Source organism: Haemaphysalis longicornis, unplaced genomic scaffold (assembly GCF_048455015.1).
Source record: "Haemaphysalis longicornis isolate Haplotype H1 unplaced genomic scaffold, Haemaphysalis longicornis Haplotype H1 scaffold_1, whole genome shotgun sequence".
NCBI lineage: Eukaryota > Metazoa > Arthropoda > Arachnida > Ixodida > Ixodidae > Haemaphysalis > Haemaphysalis longicornis.
Genome location: NW_027526203.1, coordinates 9,835,781 through 9,853,784, shown reverse-complemented (window position 1 = coordinate 9,853,784; position 18,004 = coordinate 9,835,781). Strand labels below are relative to the sequence as shown.

The 18,004-nt window shown below is 45.9% G+C and overlaps 1 protein-coding gene across 1 annotated transcript in view; it reads left to right on the top strand.

The window, feature by feature from the left end:
* Nucleotides 1-18,004, top strand: part of LOC144175090 (valine--tRNA ligase, mitochondrial-like) — a 234,542-nt gene that overhangs the window by 14,179 nt on the left and 202,359 nt on the right. The window contains exons 4-6 of the mRNA XM_077704154.1: nt 2,049-2,161; nt 8,925-9,089; nt 9,966-10,047. Coding sequence (XP_077560280.1) covers nt 2,049-2,161; nt 8,925-9,089; nt 9,966-10,047 — 360 coding nt within the window. The remainder of the gene's footprint in view (nt 1-2,048; nt 2,162-8,924; nt 9,090-9,965; nt 10,048-18,004) is intronic.

Genomic DNA, 18,004 nt, shown 5'->3' with positions numbered 1-18,004 from the left:
ACTATGTCTAGTCTTGCAGTGCATGCTTTTGCGTCATCGTGGTTGTTTGCGTATGCAGTATAAAGAGCTATGTGAAGAGCTGCACAGCAGGTTGCATGTCAGAAGCCGCTGAATAATTTGCTGTTCGCGAATGTTACGTCCCCACTGACCCCTAGATAGGCAAGCAAATAATATTTGTGGCTAGCCTGATGTCATGCAGTAAGTCTTGTCCCTCTGGAGTGTTCCATCTTTTTAAGAGGCGGGGTCATTGGGACCCCGCGTGTGTATGTGCAGTAAGCAACTCCCCTTTGGCTGGGACAGTCTTTAGTGCAAGCGGTGGCTGCCAACTTTTGTGAGCTGGGAAGCGTGATAAAAGGAGGCCCAGAAATGTTCACACGCATTGACGCCCTGTCAGGTGTGCATGTAATACCAATCCCTTGTTGCCTGCTTTTACCAAGAGTTGAATGCATGTGAGGGAGGGGATGAACAAATGTGCCCTTAGCCACTGAGCAACCGTGGTGGGTTGCTGAAAATTAGAAAAAAAAAAGACATAATACTTCCAAACACCTGTGCTTTTGATGTGTGGCCCAAGTCCTAAACCATAAATTGCCATGCAAGTAACGGATGTGCACACGTGTGCGTGTTTCTGCTAGGGACTATTACAAACCTTTGGGGACGTGGCCTCTGCCATACACTTGACATACGTTCAGTGAGAAAAACTGTCTACCCGGGGTACCATAAACAGGCTGGTAAGGGAGGCTGAAAACAGTGACTGGGGTTGTGTGGGCTACCACCGTGAGCTACCAGCGAAGAAGTGCCTTCTCATTTTAAAGCAAAGATTTCTACTTCTACCAGCCAACGATTCCTTTGTGGCATGTGGGACACGAAACACCGAACATGGATTGGGATGGGGAGGGCGGTTTTCACTTCCGGAGCACAGTGTGGATGGCGCGGGGATAGGGCACTATTGCCCAGCATTCCTCGAGCGCAGCTGCCTGCTTGCACCGGCAGGTGCGTTGGAGGGACGGCTTTATTGTCTGCTTTAGCGACGGTTGTTTTTGGCCTGTTCTGGCGTGCTTTGCGTCCATTGCGCGCTTTCTTCGCATGGCTTGATTAACATGTTCAAACAGCACCTGGGTAACCCGTACCTGACGGAAATAAGTGGTCGTACGGCAGATACAATTAAGGATTGGTTCGCAGGGTGGGAAAACGAAATGTAGAGACCACATACAGACATCTGGCCGCTAGAGAAACGCTACCTTTTGCGCACTGCTTGCCAAGAATGGGATTCCGTTTTCTAAATTGGTGAATACCAACTCGGTTGTGTTTTAACAGGTACGTATTATAAAAGGTGAAAGGAGCAACTGGTTCTGATAAATAGCGATTATAAGAGCTCCCTAAAATTTCTCGCAATTCTCAAGCTTACTAAACTAACTATAGTTTAAATCGGTATAAATGGGAATCACTAAGCTCACATGCCGAATTCTTTAGGTGTCTGCACTTGTGTCTTGCGGTGGTGTAGCGTCAAGCTAGCACATCAGGATGGCTAGATTCCGCTGTCTCACCCTTCGAAAGACGCTCCTCTCCCTTTTCTCTCTCCCAACTCATGGCCGGGCTACATTGGCGGCGTCTGCCACTATAGCCAGGCTGTGGCCAACGCTGCTGTTGCATTCAGGACGCCCTCCCCGCGGATTCCAGGTAACGGCTGGCAGAATCTCTGGTTTCGCTCTTTGTAGAGCCACATGCGTGAATTCAAGTGACGTCGCATGGGCAGTTGTTGTGGGTGTCGTTTAAAGCTTTGCTTTCGAACCACCTTCACAGCGTGGATTGGAGCCATTTTGTTCTGGGCATTTTGATCGACATCCTTTGCTGATCTCTTGTCCTTGGATGGCTCTTATGGTTTGGTGTCGTTTCTAGTTTATGCAAAGAGTGTGCAGCCATTTGAACCGGTGCAGTCACCTGTGGGCCGCACAACTGAGGGCTGGCTGTGCCGCTGTGTGAGGGGACCCTGTGGGTGCACTGGCATAACTACTTCTTTCTTCTCACTCTCCCTCCCCGTCAAATGGCAGAAACAAGGAGGCGGAGGGACGTTCAGCATGGTGCTGCCTCCCCCGAATATCACGGGCGACCTGCACCTCGGGCACGCTCTGACGGTCACCATCCAGGACACCCTGGCACGCTGGTCAGTGCTCCTCTTCAAGGGGTCTCAGTGCAAGGGGGCGTAGGGGATATTTTCCTCGAGTCGTCTCAAGATTTGTTCATCCCACTCCCGTAATATCAGGGCTGCAAGACGTTACAGAGCGGTACGGGTGTATGAGTATTTAAAACTTCGCAGGTAGTGTGTGTTGTCAGATTTAAAGTAGGTTTTTACTATTCGAATCATTTGTGTTTTTGAAGTGTTCATAATTTTACTGATGATGATGATGATGATTGCTATTTGTTTCTCCTTTGAAGCGGGGTGATGACATGTCATCTTACCAAAAAGGACTAATATACCCATGGCTTAATACTAGCGCTGCTTAGGGCAGGCACAAAGAGCTTATTAGGCACAAAATATTTTTTTTCCCCTGTTACAGGTGGTAACTGTCCTAGGCAATATTCCCTCTCTGCTTTTCGCCCACCAGCATTCTAATTTTCTTTTCGTCCCCTCGACAGCCTTGAAGGTAACTTCCTCTGTGATACCCTGAAATCCTAGGGCTTCTGGAAGCCCAATGTTCCCTTCATGTAGATTTGGATGGATACCCTCACATTCTAACACTATGTGCCGCATAGTTTCTGTTTCTTTTCCGCAGACCACGCATACCCCATCATTTTGTGAATACTTCCAGTCCGCAGGCAACCTGCTCTAGCCTCAAAAAGCAAAGCACTGCCCTGGAAATTATCGTAGAAATTTTCCTTTCTGATGTTCAATTTCTCTCCCTGTACACCTCTAACGACGTTTTAGCTTCCTTTTTTTCCCTCCATTTATTCATTTCAATCTGCCTTGCTTCTTTTTTGGTTACCTTGGCTGTTTTGGATTCTCCACTGTTCTTTCCATATTCATCGTTAGCCTTCTGGTCTTCCTTATAAGGAAGACGTAAACATGCACTGGGTATGGCCACATCGTGTCTATGCTTTTCATGTATCGTGTCTATGCTTTCCTAAACACTTTCCACATCGTGTCTATGCTTTCCTAAACACTTTAGCTGCCCACCTTCGTTGATCCATTGCCCTCAACCTCATCTCAAAGCATATTTTACTCTGAGCTTCTCTAACTTCAAACGACGCCCAGCCCATATCTCCCTACACTGCTTCGTGATTGTTTTCCCGTGCACGCCTAAGGCCAAACGTCCTACGGTTCTCTGGTTTACTTCAAGGCCTGATAGAACGTCTGATTTTAAGCAGAGTACAGCATTCGCAAAACGTGAGCCCCGGAACCATTACTCTTTTCCACATTCCTCTTACTACTTCATATTTGTTATACCCCCACAGAGCTCTATGCTTCATTATAGCTGCGTTTCGCTTCCCCTTAACCTTAAGTTGCTCCTCGTGAGTTCTTAAGTAGTTATCCCCTTCGTTTATCCACACTCCCAAATATTTATATTCCTTCACTCTAGGTAATTCGCCTTGCTGGATAGACACTATGTCGGTGGTAGCGTCATTATGGCACCACTAAGATAAATAGATGTTGGCTTTCCCGCATGACATGCACATTTGTTGAACTTTACCACATGACATGCATTCGTTTTTTTTGTTTTTTTTCATTTCCCACACAATGCTGCAGTGCTGTGAAGATGCACGTAAACCGTGCGTTAAACAAGCACATGCTAACCGTGCACTAGGGGGAGCATCGTGCACCTGTGGAATTTCGGAACTGAAAACCCTTCTCCACAGTGACGAGGGCTACTGGCAGTGTGGCTATGCTTGGGGTGAGGTACCGTGTCATGCCGGCCACTTGCTTGTTGGGGATAGTGTCTGCCAGGTGTCCTCTTTTATCGTGCACAAGCATGCAGGCATGTAAAATCCTGACACCCCCCAAAATTACCATATTTTTTTTCGCAAGTTCAGAACCTCAATATGCATGATGCAAAAGGTATCTATTGTAGAAAATATTCGATTTCCTCTTGAAGTTGGCTTTTGTTTGTTTTTAATTCGAACTAAAAATATGATGTCTGTACACCTGTAGGGGGTGGGAGTGGGATTATAGAAGGGGACGACATTTTTTAAAATGCAGAGACAAGGTCAGTCGGCGTGGTCAAAGTTTGTCTTGCATTGTATGTATAAATCAAGAGGGGAGAGGGGGTGCAGAGGAAGTAGTGTAACCTCGTCTTTTTTGAGGGAGTGATTGAGTATGCTGGGCAAAAAAAGAAGAAAAACCAGTGAAATGCTGTATGCACAGCATTAGGTGTGTATGAGTAGCGGTTTTGGGTCTCGGAAGTGAATAATGATTTTGTTTGAGTAGCTGTGAATGGAAGCAAATATTTGGCAGTTTCTAACACGAGCAGCTTTTAGCTTTATTGGTGGCATTATATTGTCTATGGGGGCAACTTTCGTCTTGTGGGGTGGCCTCAGTCGTAAGTGCTTTGGCGTGCTAGTGCAGTCAGGGTATAGGTAATTGACAAGCGATGCGATTAACACTATTGCCTTATAAACAATAAATGTAAATGGAAATTAGCCTTATTTGTGAACCCTCTCAGGCATGCCCTCGTGTGATGATATCATCCCCACTTTGTAACAGTCTGCTAACTGTTTGCTGTGATTTACGGCCTATGAATTTTACCTTCCAGACACATTGTGCGGCATGGACAAGAATCTTGCATGTGGCTTGTGCAAAGTTCATTTCATGTTTAAAATGGAGCTATAAAAGTGCTGCCAACATCTTTTTCTTCAAGAAGCTTTATTGCAGTGTGTTGGTGCACAAAATTAGACTATGAGGAAGACAGGAACATTACTGGCAGTAGAAAATATCAACTTTGCACACCATTTGATTAAAAAAAATAGTGTTAAAGCAACCATGTTTTATCAGAATGCGAAAAGAGAAGCACCAGGGTGGAGTCTGCTTAATTCGAGAGATCGGACGTGCTCTCCAAAAAGCAGCTTCCTGCTGCCGTTTAGCCACATGTCGCCGGTGCTGTGCGGGAAAGCTCGTGGCCACTTGTGGAGAAAGCCAGAGCGTGGTCTCTGTCAGAGTGCAATGCATTTGGTGCCACATATTTCTAACTGTTTGCAGAGGATATATTTAAAGCATGTGCTTTAGCCACCCGTCTCTCATTTTCAGTGAGGCATAATTTTATGTTCAGCAGAGTTGAAAGTTTGGAAGCAGTTGGAAGTTCGCGCTTGTGCCAGTTACATTTTTCTGTACTCGTGTTTTTTGCACTACACGAAGTTATGAAAAATTTCACGTTTGTATTGAAATTTATTGAAACAAGTGCCCACTTGTGTTTTTGAACTTTGAAATGCTTCGAAAATTGAAAATGTTCGATTCTAAATTTTTAAATTGTGCTATTCAGTTCAAAAAGCGTGTTATGTATTCGCTTTGATATTAAAATATTCCAAACATATGCACACCCGTGCAAAGCATGATTGTAATCCCTTGGCAGGGTTCGCACAGGTCCTTGAAAACCTTGAAAACCCTTGAATTTAGAAGTGTCAATTTCAAGTCCTGGAAAGTCCTGGAATTTTTAAAGGGTCCTGTCAATGGCCCTGTCAATCAATGGCCCTGTCTTTTCACAACAATTTAGTGTTTCTCAAGGATTTTAGGTGTTAACAAATGTAAAGAAACATTGTAACAATCAAGTTTCAGTGTATTGCGTGAAATGACAAGTTTGGTGGATTTTTATTATTACAAGACAACATTGGGAGCAGGCACTTGTCAATCCAATCCATGTCACGATACAATCGAGTGAAAGCCAGCTTCTGTTCTCTATCCTGCATCTAGTCTGTGGACGCTTGCTCATTGCATGTTTGCTGTGACTCATGTGCTCCATCTACGGTTGCTTTTACGTGCAAATGGTGGACGTGTACATAGTTCATCCTGCCTTGAAGCAACACTTGCTCGATTTAATTTCAGCTGATGCTCTTGCTGACAAAGCAGGAAATGCAGGCAACATGAACTAAGTTTTGAAATCAAACAGCCTCAGAAAAACACAAAGAAAAAAGAAAAACCTGTAAATACCAGCCATGAAATAAAAAAAAAAATAAAGCTGGGGGACCATTTACGAACCCGTTAGCACCTATCTAAATGTGCACTAGTGTGCTTAGGTGTTGTGCAATAAAAAACTTTTGCATTGTGTTGGAAAAGTTATAAATAATCCCAGATAAAACATTAGATGGGGTCCTTGAAAATGTGTTTTCTGGTCCTTGAAAGTCCTTGAAAACCCTTGAATTTTTGCTTTTGAAGCCTGTACGAACCCTGCTTGGGGTAATTTTGGACAGCAAGCTGTGGGCATTCAGTTACTAAAAGCTTCAAACAACACTTAGTTAATTTTTTTCTTTCTAAATTGGCCAAAATAGATGCCAGTGGAACTGTACCTCCACAGGCTTTTGCATTGGAAAGGTTTGGGGAGGCTTGGATTTCTGCGAGGCAAACTCCTGTTATAAAGCTGTAACAGGAGTGTAGCAAAGGGGATAAGGGCTGAGCTAAAGGAAGTTGCCAGGAATCGGGTTCAAAGCCAGCCCTCCCATCATGCAGCCATATCAAGAAAAGCAAAATGGTTCCTGTGGTTACTACTGATACTACTCAACAGAAAAAAATGAAGCGTGTCAGGAGTTCTTTTTTTTTTTCTTTTTTTTTTTGAAATCTATTTTGGACATTGCACATTTGCTTGAAGGGGGTCGATGATGTAGCTTCAGGTTTGGCTATGGGGGGGGAGTCTGTATAAATCCCTGGACAGTTGCAACAATGGTGACACTGCATGGGTTTGGAGAAGGTGCTAATAGTTTGTGACAAGTAAAAGAGCAAGCACAAGCAAAAAGTGACGTGAGTACAAAATGATTGGCACTTGTTGAGATGTATCTGAAAAGGAAAAGAGCTGACATTTTAGAACAGGGTTGTTGTGGTAAGCCTTGACGAAAAACGCCAATGAGAATCTCTCTGGTAGGACATGAGAGCGAGCAGGTTGAGCATATTTTTTGTGGGCAAGGCTCTGGTGGGGCAGGAATACCTGAAAAAGATCGAGTCAGGTCAACTGATGTTTAGGTTAATATCTGCAGTGTCTGTACCCTTGGATTTTTCAATCCACCAGCACACCGGCTGCATTTGGGGGGAGGTTGGGTGGAATCCATTTAGGGATCGTGGCATGGTGTAGGGTCATCAACTGGGGCATTGCACATGTGTTGGAAGGACCACAGACGGGGCAGGCATAGTCTGTGTTTTTATGTCACTTTCCATCCAGAGGGTTAAAAGGTGGTTAGAAGGGGAATTGGTGCAAAAGCGTGGCTTGGGTTGTGCGAGCCTCTGGTTGTTGTTGTTGCAGACTGTCATGGGCGTGCATGTGCTATGGAAGATGGGAAGCGCGATGAACGTTTAGGTACTGGTGGAGGCATCAGGTTGGGGCTTTTTTAACCCTTTGAGGGTCGAATTTTTTCGTCAAATGTGACCCCCCAGGGTCGATTTTTTTTATTGCTGATTTAAATTCTTCGGATGAATCTATTTCGAGAAAAAATTATACTAATTTTTTTAGGGTGACCATAAAGTGACAAAAAAATCGTTTGTGTTGTTACATATATGTGGTTTATTCATAAGTAACACAAGAAAAATTCTAAATAAAAACGGGAGAGTAACAAGCCGGCATCTTTTGAGTGAATCAAAATCAGATATACATCAGTTTCGTGGGTGCAAAAAGCGGGAAGCGCCCGGGGGACGATACCACAACCAGCTGTTGCACGTGCGTGGGCGCGCGCGGCCGGATGCGGCAGCGATAGACGGCGCAGCGCTTATAAAATACTACAAAAAAAAAGGAGAAAAGAGCCTCATCAGTTCCCCAGGCAACCTTGCTCTGCGGCAGGCGCAAGAAGCGAGAGGCGCCAGGTGGGCGATGCCCAGCGCGCCCCCTCGTTAGCGGATGCGCAAACGATAGCCGGCGCGCAGCTGAAGTAAATCCTAAAAAAATAAAAAGAAGAGCCATCGGCGCAAGAAAACAATTTGACGTATTTCCGAAGTGTGGCAGCACATGCCAAGCAGGACAAGTTGGCGAAAAATGTGCGCTTTTTAAAGATACAAGCAATGCCGTACATGTACAGGGTTAATTACAGGGCTCCTGAAGTGCCCTCTATCAGCACAGTGAAGCACGAATGTTTGCTTCCTTCAATAAAAATTTATTTTGTAGTCGGCGCTCGTCCTGGGTTCTTCCTCCTCTTCCGTCTGCATTACAAGTTGCTCTGTTTTGCCACCATCACTGACATTCACCAACTCGCCCAACTGTCCGTGCTTCTGCACAGCACAGTTGGAGTAATTGATTTTGGCAAGAATTCTGTGAGTGCGATCAGTGCTAGCGCAGCTATGCAGTATCAAAAGAGCGTGTGTTTTGCGTGCTTTTCTGTCCTCCTTTCTCGAGCCATTAGTAGTGCTGCTCTAAGGTGGGATGGTGAGTGTCCTGACTGCGTGTGTCAGTGTAGTGTTGGTCGTCTAGTGTGCTTCTCACTGCTTTGTGGGCAGCACGGCAGTGGCATCTGTTGTGCATGCAACAAAGTTCAACTCTCCCCGGCCGCTCGTGGCTACTGACATCCCGTCAGCAAAACCCATTTTTACTGGGAAACAAGTGTACTGTGTAAATGAGCCGGCCTCGTGTTTCTGGACTTTATGTGGTCAGCAATTGTGCGAGAGTTTTTGTGAATCGCACTGATTGCATATAATCAGGTTTTGAGTGTATACAAATGGCAAACCAAATGGGGGCCTAGTCCCTGTGTGCCTGTCGGGGGAATCCTCCTTTGCCCACCGGGTCCCCTCTTTACCTCCTGGTGTGCAGGCAGCGCATGCGAGGCCAGCGGGTGGTCTGGGTTCCAGGCTGTGACCATGCGGGCATTGCCACCCAGCTGGTGGTGGAGAGGAAGCTGTGGGCCGAGCAGGGGCTCACGCGACACCAGATTGGTCGGCAGGCCTTCCTTGATGCCGCCCATGACTGGAGGAAGCAGTTGAGTGCTTTGCTGCTGCCCACGGGCATGTTATTGCGTTGGGGGGCACCATCTGGCTTGAGGGGAAGGGTTGCAAGGGCGTTTCAGGGGCAACAGCTTCGCTCTTTTCCAGTGTGTGGATAACGTCTTTCGTGTTGGAGCCTAGGCGTTGAGTCGGAAGCGGGAAGGAGAAACGAGACTTCTGGGTTGTCGGGGAAGTAGCGAGCTTGCTTTCCTAGACGGCAGGCGGTCTTTTGTGGTCCTTGCCACCACCACCACCACCACACAAGAGTCGTAGACGGGCTGGAGAAAGTGGGTGCCTTCGACTGGTTGTCTGGCCTTGGCCATGGGGTTTATCATGAGACTGGGCACTTTTCCAACAGTTCTAAACATTTGCTAAGTTGGTATCTTAGTTAGTGGCCAGCTGAGTTTTCTTCCTTTGCGAGGCCAACTTGGGTCATAGGCAAAGGGCACAAGTACGAAAGCTGAAATGTAATTACTGGACGCCTTTTTGGGATGGTCCTTTGCTTAAGTTTTATGCGGCAAGTTGGTAAGATGTGGCGTAAATTTCACTGACCAGTGCAGAAAGGTGTCACTGTTAAAACATCTCATTAGTGCCCAGTGTGCATGCTACCAAGCACACGGTTGCAGATATGATTCCTGCCTGTTTTTATGATGGAGGTTGGAAACAAAGCCTACGTGCCTAGATTTTGGCACCCTTTAAAGGGCCCCAACGGTGTGCACTGGTTTGTAGCTGTCCACTACACCGTGCTCCATACCCCCCTGGTGTAGCATAAGTACGTGAAAGCCCAGTTTAAAGTTGTAACTGTTGCACCCTTCACTTTGTTGTGGCCAGAAGAGGCCACACAGACAGATAATTGCATTCTTCTTGGCAGGAAAGAAGCCAACATCCTGAAGCAGCTGAGGAGGCTGGGCGCATCTCTGGATTACTCGCGCTACACATTCACCATGGACGAGGTGAGATGCATCACTCTGCTGGCAGTACATCGTGTGTCTCGGCATCACTTGACGTGGCTTAGGCAGGGGTGCGGAACTGGAGGAATCCTTGATTGCTTGTATGCACTGGGCATTCAAACTTGTTGGGAGCACCCCTTTTCTCAGGTTAATGGCTGAGCCATGTGTGCAGTGTGGCTAGGCTTCCTTTGTGGCCAGTTCTGTACAGTCAAACCCATTTACAATGAAGGTGAAAAGTCATCGTTTTGTCACTGTCTTGTTATATCTGGGCTTACCTTTAAAATAAGGAGAAAGACAAGTAAGGAGGTGTGCTACCGTTTTATTACAGGAACAAAGCGATGGTTGCTTGTTTTCGCACTGTAGTGTGCACAACAGTCTTTCCCAGGCTGTCCAAGTGGTTGGCATGCTCCTCGAATAGTCCCCTTGCAAAAATAGGGTCCTTGAGAGCCGTGAGGTAGTCCAATGCCTTGGCAGTACTTATAGGCTGCCGGGCAGGAATGTCTTTGTCTCAGTCGTCATCCGACGATGAGGCCGACCAGCTGCAGCTCTCACTTGGCGGATGATCGACATCCAAAAACTATGTGTACAGGACATCTTCTACCTCCTTGTACAGGCACGGCCACCATTAGCAGTAACATGGGGCGCGTGGCCGCACTCCGCGAAGCACTATGATGGGTGCCAAGCAAATCTTGCAGCACATGGGCAATCAGAGGCAAAGATAGCTGCGTGTCGTCTGCTACGGTTCTTATCACTTCGCCGTGCATGCTCTTGTTGATGCCGCTTTGTATCTCCTGCGTGCGCTTGTTTTGTTTTTCCCACAAAGACGGCCTTGAGTGCTTGTTGTAACAGTAAGCAGCCATGTAAAGTGGTCATTATATCTGGACGGAGTTTCAATGGGGAGGACCTAGGATTTGTGTATCTGAGAAAATCCACTAATTATAGCCGATATGTTGTTATATGTGCGATCATTATATGTAGGTTTGACAGTGTTTATTCGATTATATAGGCAGTCATGATTATAAGGTGAAGGGAAAGTTGAAGGACCCAAGAAAAATAAAAAGTTTTCACAATACAGTGGAATCTCGATGATACGATTCTGGGTGATACGAATTTCGGGATGATACGAATTTCTGAAAAGTCCCGGTGAAATTGCATTGTTTGCAATGGGAAAAATTTCGGCTGTTACGAACGGACTTGCGTGGCCCGGCGGATGATACGAACGAGCCGGCGAGGCGCCCAACTGCCGAACAAGCAAGTGACGGCTGTCTGTCCCCATTTGTCACTCTTCTTTCTCCAGAAACGGCCGAGCTGTTGTTTTTGCTCGCGAAAACGCGTCCCGAACGCCCCATGCGCGCCGCGAAACCTCTCGCACGCTGCGCGCGCCGCGGCCGGCAACGGCAATATGGCGGTGGCTTCGGCCACGAAGTGGCACGGCCGCTCGAGCGACCGCTTCTAGCCGCTCTTTAAAGTGCCGCTCAAGGTGCACACGAAGTTGTTTGTGCAGTAAAGGAGGTGATAACGTTGGCGAAAACAGTACTATAAAACATCATCCGCGCCGCTAGTGAAAGCGCCCATAAAATATCTGCCGGAGTGCTAAGCCTAAACATCTCGGGCGGAGCCAGCCGGCTGTCTCGATCGTTTCTCAAGTCGTCAGCGTCATTTTCTGAATGAGGTAGGAGATACCACGGGCGCGAAATCGTCAATGCGGGCGTGAAAATACAGCGCGCGCAAAGCCGAGGCGTGCGAATCGCGTGTAAAAACGCACCATGCGGTTCACGCTTGACTGTTGTGGCGTGTAGCGAGCTTGGGCACCGCGAGTGAGGAGACCAGCGCGAAGCTAGGCGAAGCGTTACGCGCTCCTGAAAAGACTGCTTTGCGACATGGGGGTTTAAAAAAAGCAGAAAAAATCACGGATTTCCCCACGCGAAAGTAAGAAAAGAAATAAACGAAAACTTTTTTCAGCGCTCAATGTTTTGGTCTATGGTGGGTCATACGAATTTCGGATGATACGAATATTTTTCGCGGTCCCGCGAGATTCGTATCATCGAGATTCTACTGTACTACAAGGCAAAAGAAGGAGCTAGAATTTTTCCACGTTTTCCAGGCAACTTAGAAGCACATATTGATAGAGCAATCCAACAATCACTAGCTGTCGTCTTCCGATAGATGATTCTGATGTTACAGCACTACCTATCACATTGGTGCTCTCCTTGCTGCTGTCATGCTCCAAAAGTTCCTATCCTCGGTGCTGCCCAAAGAGTTTGAAATACAGCGTTTTTCAAATCAAGCCGCCACCGTGGCTTTGGGCAGCTTTAAAGTCTGCATTCTGAGGGGCAAGCCAATGCTCTTCATGAACTTTTGTGCCCAGTCTCAGCTGTGGCCTCGAATAGTAATCCAGAGGTGCCAAAATCCACTGTAAACCCTTGTGCCTTTATCTGCGACACTTCCATTGTCGCAGCCAAATTATGGCTTTTGGTTCCTTTGACACATTCATTCAGGCTTTCCCCCACCTCAGGAAACGCACCCTTCTGGGGTCCCCAGAAGACTTTTTGTGTCACTGCACAGAGGGCCTCTGCTGTGGTGTGTTATCTCAGAACAATTGCTCTCCTCTCCATCAAACTCACCGTGCAAGCTACACGAGCTTTTGTTGCTGTGCACTGGCGCCACTGCCTGAACTCGCTTCTTTCTTTTGCTTTTGTTTGTCTTCGTCATTTCGGCAATGGTGTAATGCTTTTAGGCCTGCTCCGCAAGTTGCCGGCACTGGCCCGTGGCAGTGTCTCGCCGTAGTGACTTGCCAACACGTGAAGGTCCTCGTGGCTGTTGTGCGATTTGAGTGCCGTCCGATTGCCTTTTTTTTTTTTTTGTAATTTGATGAAGGGTTTTTTGGTTTGAGGGCGAACATGACCTAGGGTTACACAGTAAGTGTTTTGAAAATTCTTGCATTTTCATGCAAAATTATAGCGTACACCTCCCCACATCGATACGAGCATCGAAGCTGTTAACTTCAAATATAAGGCGGGGCTAGACTTTGGGGCCACGGTTTACAGGAAAAAAAAATCTCACCGCATAGTCGAATAAATATGGTATTCTGTCGAGACTGTACCTTGCCACGAGCAGCCTGGCTCTTTGCTGTGCAATGTGGCAAGGGAAAATGCAGCATTTTTGAAACTGTGCTAGTAAGATGTGTACGTGTCCTGTGGAGCATATACAGTTAAACTTCGTTATAATGAAACTGAAGGGGCACCTGGTATTTGATCATTATACCGCATTTACTCGCGTAATGAACCCACTTTTTTTCCAGAAAATTTGACATGAATTTGGAGGGAGGGTTCATTATGCGGGAAAAAATTGAAACAGATTTTTTTAAAAGTTGAAATTCAACACAATAAAGTTGCTAAGAGAAGTGCATCAGAGCCTTGCCATTTTCGTAAAAACACCTGGGGGATTATGTAATGGAATTCTTTTTTATTCTGAACATGCCAGTGGCCCCCTGCTTGCCATGGAGCTGTCCTCCTCACTGAAGTCGCTTGCCGCCTCACATTCGTAGTCGGCCCACAGTGCACCGCCTTCCGTGCTGTCAAGGACTCCAAAACTTTTTTTCTCACACCCGGAAACTTCCCTTTTTTGGGCCCACGCAACACACGGTGATCCTTCTTCACCGACCAAAAACCTTGTTTTCTCCTGTAGCGTACATGCACTGGGTCAACACTGAAGTGCTGCCCAGCCGTGCGGTTTCCATGTGCATCAACGCATGCTCCACCACCTTCAGTTTAAAACCGTCTGTGCAGCTCATGTACTGGTCCATCGTACGGAACACACCAGGAGCATAAAAAAAGGTCGGAACACAGCTGAACAACACCACGGAGCATCATGGTGAAGTCGCGGAACAGCAAGAGCAGGAGAGTGCGGAGTACGTTTAGTGCTTTGTTCGCACGCCGCCAAAACTAGCAGGATTAGCAAAAAGCAGGGAAGGAGTGCGGAGTACGTTTTATGCTTTGTTCGCACGCCGCAATGTTTTTGTTTTGTGTTCAGCAGGGGGCAAACCGCAAGCGTGCAATTTTCAAATTGTGAGCCACAACATTCCTGCTCAGGTCTCTGGCTACTGTTGAGATTTGTTTTTGTTGGAATGCATTTTTAGCATTTCTGCGTGTACTGTGGCATGATATCAAGTTACTGCGATCGTCTACAGCATGAGCAACCGTGCTGAGATAAGAGCATATCCCCGCTGAATTTTTTATTCAAAGTGACAAAAAAGTAAATTCTTAAGAAGAAAAGTGGGGGGAGGGTTCATTACGCGAGTGGGTTCATTTGCGAGCAAATACGGTATCAAGCGAAATTGAATCTCGCCGCATGGCGGTACACAAGAAAATAACCGCAATCTGGAGATAAAGGAAAAAGTCATGCACGTACTTTATTTCAGTCAAAATACGTAACTCGTTATTTCAAACAGACTTGGCTGCAAGGAAGTCTGTAATTGGCTGTTGATGCATCTTACTGATGGGAACGATGACTCGCTTAGCTTTGTGCCCGATGTGATAGCTTTTATCTAGCCGCCTTCAGGTCTAGCATTACATTCTTTCGCTTTACCTTCCTGCCTGGTGCATTCGTGCTGCTTTAATCACGTGCACAGCATGATGAAAGGTAAGGCTGAATCACTTAAACAACAACAAAAAAAAACACGCACATAACTTTAGCAACATGGTGCATGTCGGTGAGTGACGACAGTTGCAGGTGAGCGTGCCGCAGCAGTGCAAGCGGCATGCATTAGCTGTGTCCTGCGTGCAGTGAGAGGAAGGTGGGAGTGGCTTTGCGGCATAGAGAGGAATCTGGCGCTAGCATCTATGCGGCTTACATCAAGGCCGTCTGTGTCGTCATGGGCCGCCATTAGATCATGCGCTCGCCTAAATTTCATCATTGGCTTGGATTGAAATGTTTTAGTGACCGCAAATTTAAACAAAGTTCCACGAAATCACGAAAAATAGTGTGTAATTATGCAAGTGGAAAATAAAACAGGCTGTTTAAAAACTAAGAAAAAAGAAAGTAAAGCGCATTTTTGCAGGACCGGTCGTGCCTACTATTCTGCAGGCCAAAGTGGTAGTTACGAAGAAAATGTTAATGTTTGGGGGAAACTCATTAGTGTCTGATTTCATTAATTTTGCCATTATTTCAGATAATGATTTGTTTGAAGAGTTTGAAAAGTTTTTTAAGCGTGCCTATGAAAACGTCATCTTCGTGGTGAACCGGAGCACCGACTGTCAGCTACAGTTTAACAAAACTTGTTGCTGAGTGAGTTGGTTCATACTTGAAGAAAATGGAAAACGTGGCGTTAAACAGTCGCGGACGAAGAGAAGATAGGACCGATACAGGCACCCGTATCTGTCGTATCTGGTCTTCGTCAAAGTACGTTTTGTTTCTTTTTTTTTTTTGTTCGTCAGCTACAACTTTCACAGTGGTATTTTACCCGCTCAGTCATACGTCCTTCGACTGCATCATGACCAATGGCAGTTACGATCATGCACATCCTGCCTTTTCGTTGAACATGGCTACCACAGAACAGGGAAGGCTTCCCCTCAGAACAAGGAAGGCTTTTGGCTTTCTCGTAGCTCGTAGATGTGTTAATGCATAGTGAAGAAAGCAAATCCCAAAAACCGCTTAAGAATTCAATTGTCATGCCAAGCCCAAGCCAAAAAGGGGGGTCTTCCCATAACCCCCCACGATGACATGGCTTCTCAGGTGCAGTTACCTCTCTAGTATACCTACTAAAAAACTACGCTTTGCGGGAGCAGCGGACGCTTGGCACGTGCGTTGCTGGAGGATGCATGGCGGGAGTTCTGAACTGCCGAATTCACTTGTCGCATTGCGCAGTCTCAAATCCGCATTGTGCACTGATGTGAAATTAGCTAAAAATTTTATTTCCTAACGAAATTTGTTATAGTATTCCGTAATGGGGAAATTTTACCTCGTTAGAACGAGGTTTTAAATACCGTATTGCACTATTCTAACGCGCATTGTGACGTGTAGGTAAGTTTACTTATGAAAATTCAAAAAAATAATTTGAAGCCGATTCTACTGCCCAGATGTAAAAAAAAAACATGACACCACGTGCCTGGCAGAATACATCTGATTCAATGCTTGCACCTGTGGCAGCAAAATCTCTTGTGCTTTGTAAACTTGGCTACCCAGCTCCTGCTGGAATTAAAACGGTGGGCAACATTGAAAGCTGATTTCGGTTTTGAGCCCGATTGTAATGCGCACACGGATTTTCTGGCTACTTTTAGTGAGGAAAAGATGCATGTTAGAATTGTGCAAATACATTACATTAGTTTCTATGGCGACTTCAAAGGGAAGTACGATTTGCTCATTATATCCATTATTTCATTATAACGTGTCTCATTATAACAAGGTTTAACTGTATATATAATACCCCTGTCACACGGCAAATTTAATGTCATTCAATGGTGAATGACATTAACTACCGTAGTTACACGATTATAGGTCAACCGCCCAAAAATTGCATCTCTCAAAAAAAAAAAAAAAAAAAAGCGAGCGCAGAAAGCAGCCCGTTTGGACGCTGCTTTGAACGAGTGCTGAGAGAGAAGCTCTTCCGTCAACTACCAATACCCCCCCTATGGCGGCTCTTCCATGAATGATCGGTGCTCCCCCAAGAGCCATATGCTTGTGGTGTGTGCAGTAGATGTTAAAAAAGAGAAGCTTCTGTGTAAGCACGCGGAATAACCACGTGCTGTGGGTTGAGCAGGAAACTTCCAATCATGTGAACACATTCGCTGCAAGATCACAACAATCGAAGCTACCGGCAGCGGCCACTGCTGTGCGATATCAAAACTAACTAGGCGGCTGGCAAAGCGGCCGCTTGCGATTTCCTTTTATTCGTGATTACATTACTTGCATTCAAGAAGCGTTTTGTTCATCCCTAATAAACAAAATAACTGTTATCCAATTCCTTGATTCAATGCGCGACGCTAACGTAGCCACAATCATATCACGTTGCTGAGTACACTTCCGAACATGATGGTGGGAGGTTAGTCGCACAATGGGCACAGATCGCGAGCGCCAACTCCATGTCGGAATCACCTTTGCTGATGCCAGAATGTATGCAACCATAAATTAATGCACTACGCTTCGACCGTAACCATGGAAACGAGGGTGCAAGGCTCTCCCCACCTGGTAGCACACCTGATATCTCGTTTCCCTTGCCATTACTAGCGGTACACAGTTTGATTTCGATTCTGAGTCGACCCCCCCAACACTGCTTAATCGAATTTGAAAAAAAGGGTCGACCTACAATCATGTAAATACGGTATAAATAACATTTGGTTTGGCCGTATATTTGTACGCAGTGAAGTAAAGGTCATTTAATAATGATAGCAGTGGTGATTATGAAACATGCATAATTGCAAATTATTACTCATTTTAAGCAAAATGAATTTACGGTATTTTCGCGCATATAGCCTGCCCCTGCATATAACCTGCACCCCCACTTTCCGTCGACGAATAAAAAGAAATATATCCCCACGTATTGCCCGCATATTTTATACACAAAAGGCTGGATCAAAGCTACTATTCAAGCCACATGGCACGTTTGTTAATGCACAATAACTTATCTAGATGACTAGGTAACTGGATGACTTGCCGAATATTTTTTTTTAGATTGGTATATTGTTAATCTGTGTGTGCAAAGTGAGCACTGTCCAATGGATAAGAGTGGCTTATTAAGTCACTATTATGGCTGTGGGGGTATCATGGCTGAACGCACATTGCGGTGAAGCTGCATCAAAGGAAATACCTTGCACATAATCTGCACCTCTACTTTACCCCGAAATTTCTGCATTTTTGGTGCGGGTTATACACACGAAAATACGATACTTTCAAAATGAAAAAGTGCAGCTCTATTTTAGGGGACATTCACATCCCAAGCAGAGACAATTAAGCAACAGATCTG